This window comes from Arachis hypogaea, chromosome 20 (assembly GCF_003086295.3).
Source record: "Arachis hypogaea cultivar Tifrunner chromosome 20, arahy.Tifrunner.gnm2.J5K5, whole genome shotgun sequence".
Taxonomy (NCBI): Eukaryota; Viridiplantae; Streptophyta; class Magnoliopsida; order Fabales; family Fabaceae; genus Arachis; species Arachis hypogaea.
This window is the reverse complement of record NC_092055.1, coordinates 115,255,516-115,261,018: the sequence shown is the minus strand read 5'-3', so window position 1 is coordinate 115,261,018 and position 5,503 is coordinate 115,255,516. Positions and strand designations below refer to the sequence as shown.

The 5,503-nt window shown below is 32.2% G+C and overlaps 1 protein-coding gene across 6 annotated transcripts; it reads right to left on the bottom strand.

Annotated features, from left to right (window-relative positions):
* Positions 1-578: 578 nt before the first annotated feature.
* On the bottom strand, positions 579-5,276 carry LOC112786794 (ABC transporter G family member 15). Of its 6 annotated transcripts, none has more exons than XM_072230826.1 (10): positions 5,018-5,276; positions 4,857-4,941; positions 3,916-4,177; positions 3,172-3,248; positions 2,831-2,968; positions 2,279-2,410; positions 1,908-2,192; positions 1,533-1,589; positions 1,108-1,176; positions 579-895 (listed from the first exon to the last, which is right to left on the bottom strand). In XM_072230826.1, exons 5-8 carry the CDS (start codon positions 2,936-2,938, stop codon positions 1,569-1,571), a joined length of 546 nt encoding a protein of 181 aa, XP_072086927.1. In that variant the 5' UTR covers positions 2,939-2,968; positions 3,172-3,248; positions 3,916-4,177; positions 4,857-4,941; positions 5,018-5,276; the 3' UTR covers positions 579-895; positions 1,108-1,176; positions 1,533-1,568. The 6 variants fall into 6 exon arrangements, with proteins under 6 accessions (XP_072086927.1, XP_072086925.1, XP_072086928.1 ...); XM_072230824.1 differs by having other exon boundaries at positions 2,831-2,945; XM_072230827.1 differs by having other exon boundaries at positions 1,528-1,589; positions 4,009-4,177.
* Positions 5,277-5,503: the final 227 nt, after the last annotated feature.

The following is a 5,503-nucleotide window of genomic DNA, read 5'->3' as shown; positions in this document are numbered from 1 at the left end:
TACCCAAAACGTTGGGGACAAAAACGATACTTTACTCATAATACTATTAATGAAGCTAAAAAAGTAACATTCATACGATCAGCAAGATTCTCTGCTAAACTAAAAAGTCACACGCTAAGAAATTTTTCATTAACTATTAAACTTTGTCAATTAATGAGACACTAAGTAATAAGCTAAAGCAAATACTATAAAAAAATTACTGGAATAGCGACTGATTCTAGTGGTCTCTAAAACCTTGGTCGCTAATTAGAAAATAGCGACTAACTTCGGTCGCTAATCATTAGCGGCTAACCATTAGCGACCGATTTTAGTGACCGACTTTTGAATAAGGTCACCAAACCCTCACCAAAGGGTATCGGTCGCTAAATGATAACTAAATTTTTCGTCGCTAAATTGGTTGCTGAATAAATCGATCCCTAAATGGCGACCAACTTTTCCATCACTAAATCAGTTGCCATGAAATCGGTCGCTAATACCTGATTTGAAAATCTAAAATCGATCACTAAATTGGTTGCTAATTCCTGAACTAAAAATCTAAATCGGTTGTTATTCTTGATTTTATAATTATAGATTTTTACTAATTTCACATTTACCACTATTAAAACTTAATTTTCATAAATAATTATATTTTCACAAAATATAAAAAAAATCAAACATAGATTAATTTTTTAAATAAATACAAAAAATATTCATAATGTCTACATAGAAATATTCACTAGTTAAAACCCCTTAGTTAAACCCCTTTTGAAGCCTTTTGAAGAGTGGAAAGCTCATTAGTTATAAAAAAAAAAAAAGCGTTCTTCAAGGGCTCCATTCATATCGTATCGCCCTGAGAGGTTGACAATTGTTTTGATGTCATGATACTTTGAAGCATAAAAAAGCACTGCATTAGCTCCTGCATCAAGTTGCAGAAATTAATGTTTTAATGACACAAATATGTAAATGTAAGGTAACAAATTCTCTTCCACTGGATAACGATGTCCTCTGACAAAAATGTTGATTCTCACGAGTTTAATTAGCCCAACAATCTAACAACCATGCTTGTTTTGACAACATTTTGTGTTTTAATTAAGGAGAAAACTGCATTAAGATTAATAAATTATGTACCTGATCTCTAAAGTAGGCTTGTTCAATGTCTGTGGTAATGGACCTTCTAGTCTATTATTTTCTAAATTCCTGCAGAAACAGAGAAAAGAAAGAAAAGGCCAAAAGGGGGAAAAAATTAAACAATAAATAATAAACTTAAATCTTATTCCTAATTAAAATTTTGCGAGAACAAAATAGTCCTTCAAGATTTAAAAGTGACAGTTGTGCTTCTCGCCAAACAAATTCTATTTTTTTACCATTCACTTAATAAATAAGTTGTCAGAATTCAAGTAAGTGAACCATCTGGTTAATTTATAAGTTTAAATAAGCATCATCAGATTGAGAAAAAAGAAAAACAACAAATAAAACAAGAATCATCAAAACAAAACCATCTTAAATAAGCCATGATCATAATTCAAAATTCAAATAAACAAAACAAACCTCACCTCCTTCTGCACTGTCTTGTAGTTTTATCCTTGAATTTAGAAGTAATAATACCCCAACTGCAAATAGTTATTAATAATAATCTAAGATTCAGAAATTAAAGCTTTCTAAAAGGACAGAATTAAAAACCAGAAGACAGAAAAATGATGGAGAAAACCTATTTTAGAGTAAGAGATCAAATTTAACTCTAAATGGCAAATCTGCTTTTTCTTTCTTTCTTTTTTATTAGTTATTGAAATTTTCAAAACTATCAATTTTGTCCATAAAATTATATTTCATAAATAATTTTATTTTAAATGATCAACTTAACTGTTGCAATTTGAAGTAACAAATTAAACATGTAGTGATGTTTTTATATTACTTTTTCTTGATGATACCTTCATTTCTTCAATGAATGATGGAAAGCCTCCAATTGACATGAATGTCATGAAGCCTGAGATAAATGCACCACAAGCAACACGAGCTAGGATTGAGGTATAGCTATAGCCAATATCAAAATAGATAGTTCCAACACATATTGAAACTATGATGTAGATTATGATCCTCAACCAGTAGTAACCAACATCTTTACACATGTTCACAAATGATCTCTTTGTCAATGTCCTCAGTTGCTTCCACCAAGTTGCTTGACTTCCATTTTGTCTCTCATTTTCAAGCCCTTCCTGCAATTAACAATATCATCATCATCATACATAATTATGATCAAAATACGAAAATAAAACAGAACAACATAAGTAAAATCGGTTACATTAGTAGATAGTTCTTGAATCCTGTCCTTTGCTCTTGTTGCATAAGTTGAACGCCTATATCTATCAACCAGCATTGCTTTAATTTGTGCTGTGGCCATATTCATGAAAGGATCTGCTGAATTTGGAACATCCTAAAAAGGAAAGGAAAATATATGAAACAGTTCCACTAATTAACTATAATTACAAAGAATACAATTAATAGTTTGTACATACGTGAATTCTTTGATATCCTTTGAGTGTAGCTGTTATTAATTCTATTATTAAAAAATGACATGCAAGACACAAAATTACTAAATACCAAATACATAAATTACTAAATTAAAACAGAACTGATGTGTGAGGAGAGAATAGAAAACAGAGAAAAAGCTTCAAGATTCTTCTATGTGCAAAGAGAGATCTCAATCTTCTATTCTTGCCACTAACTAAACTAACTTCTAGATAAATATGGAGCTAACTAACAAAGAGATATATTACAAATTTAAGTTTTATAATAACTCGGTATATTTAAGGGTTTTTTGCAGAAGAAAAAAAAACCAGAAGCTAACCATTACCTCGTCAGTTGCATCTTCCCTTTCAGATGCACCGCTTTCAGCAGCTTCACAACTCTCATCTTTTTCTTTGTTTTCATGTTCTTCATCATGGTTATTTAACCAAAGCATGGTGTCACTTTGTACGAATAAAGCAACAATCTTATATCAACATTGAAAAACACAGAAATGAACAACTGAGATGAGCAGGAAAAACACAAGCAAGCTGCTCGACTGTCTCTGTACTAAATATTAGATGTATTCATTATTCAAATTTAATTTCCAAAATATAGTTAGCATACTGAGAAGTTCACACATATCTACTTTTCACCATCTATTATGTCAAAATTATCCTTTTTATATACCTGAAGAAGGATTGATTCATTCAGGTCTTCCACTGAGTCAACTTCACTATTTGAGTTTGTTTCAGCCTCTGCTCCACCTTCAATGAATTGCACATAAATTTGAAGAGCATTGAGGAACAATCAAAAGCATGACAAATTGACACTCATGCGTATAAATAAAATAGGAAAAGCCAATCCACTAGTATGGAAGCAATTTCACAAATGAAAAATAAAGAGGGAAAACATCTTGCATTTTTCATTTAAAGAAGAGTAAAGTATCGTTTTTGTCCCCAACGTTTGGGGTAAATCCTATTTGTGTCCCTAACGTTTAAATCGTCCTATTTGTATCCCTAACGTTTGTAAAAGCGATTCAATGTTATCCTGCCGTCAATTACACATCATGAGCACTTTAGTTTGAGTTTTAAAAATCTCTTCTTAAAGTTAGAATACAAATGTCTGGGATAGAATCGACGATCTACTCCGAAAAATAGCTCATCAAATGTTGAAACTAATTCCTACAACATTTACATAATTCACTTTTCTAGGGACATAATTGAATCTAAACACAAATAGTGGGTATAATATTAAAATCGAACACATCCAAGTGAGACCTAATTGAGAATGAATACATTCAAGTGAGAATAATTAAAAAATATAATCTGATTTGTTAGTATAATTCATAGTAGGATAACATTGAATCACTTTTATAAACGTTAAGGATACAAATAGGATGATTTAAACGTTAGGGACACAAATAGGACTTACCCCAAACGTTGGGAACAAAAACGATACTTTACTCTTTAAAGAAAATGCTTCCATAATTTCCCCTTCCTATATAGAACAAGAAAATCATTATACCATCTGAATATCTTCTTTATCCTTTTTAGTAAACCCACTAGCAGCAAGTTCCTTGTCTAAAATACTAGCACTTCTTTCTATTTCAGAAAAATAGGACCTTCCATCTTCATCTTTTCCTTCATCAGAATCATCATTGTCATCAATGCTTTCTTGAAAAGAAAGATTGAACCTGAAATAGAGAAGTGGAACTAAATTGTGAAAAAAAGCCTGATTGAATAGCAAAGATTAGATCCAAAATATTTATCTTTAGCAAACCAAGTTTGTGTTAGATGTACTATCAAGTTAGGAGATGCAATATGGTGAAAAGAGATATACAAAATAAAAAAGTGAAGAGGGAATAAACATAATTTTTTTTAAGTAAACTATGGCACAAGATAGTGACATATATTAAGTAGAAACTTATTGTCTCTAAATATACCAAGACAAAAGTTATGATTAGATGAAGTACAAAAAGGGCAACGAAACGAGTTCACTCTTATGGACAAACCACATTGCATCGACATGGACAAGATCTTCAAGTATTCAAACTGTAGAAAAACAAGGAAAATCAGGAAAACATTTGAAAAGAATCCAGATATTTGAGTGTTGAATCTGATATACCAACAGTCATTGAACTTTTCGACCGAAGATTCATGAATTGGAACGCAAACCATATAATGCTTGATTTAATTGTAAGATCTAAAACGTTTTTCAGAGGCCAATGTCTTAATTTATAGATTTAAACCCTAAATTATGAATTCAGTGAGAAGAAATTTATCCAATCATGAAAATACAGGGTTGATGTTTAGACATTAGAATAGGGAAATCCAAACCCTAAAACACTGATGACAAGAATAAAAATCAAATACCTTGTCATAAGCGGTTTTTGTCCATCTCTGCCTTTTCCTTCTCAACTTGCTGCTTCTGTTTCTCCAACCTCTCTCCCTCCCATTTCTGCACACAAAAAAAAATATCGGAATCGAGCTTCGAAGAAGGAGAAAGAGAAAGGGAAAGGGAAGGGGAGAGATACCTTGATGTAGACGTTCTCTTTGGCCTGCTCCTCTTTGCTGAGAACCCTACCTTTGCTGTTGTAAAAGCGAGAGAAAGCACCGCGAGATGTTGAGTTCAGAAGACAACGGCGACAGCGCTGAAGCTGGAGAAGATGACGATGACGGCTGCGAGTCTAGAAGACGATGGCGACGGCATCGAGATTGGAGGAGAAGACAACGACTGTTTAAGGGGGGAGAAGTGTAGCTCAGTAACTGTTTGAGAAGGTAAAAATGGTGACTGGTGAGGGTGAGTTAGGGTTAATGATGAGTATTTCAGTAAATATTTTAAATTAGTTACCGATTTAGCTACTGATTAGTTATAACGTTATTATACTGCGGTCTCTAAATCGGTCGCTATCTTAATGATTAGCAACCGATTTAGCGACTACCAACTTAGTGATTGAGTTAGTGATCAATTTTTTTAGTTTATTTTTCTGTTAGTTACAAAATTGGTCACTAAATTAAAA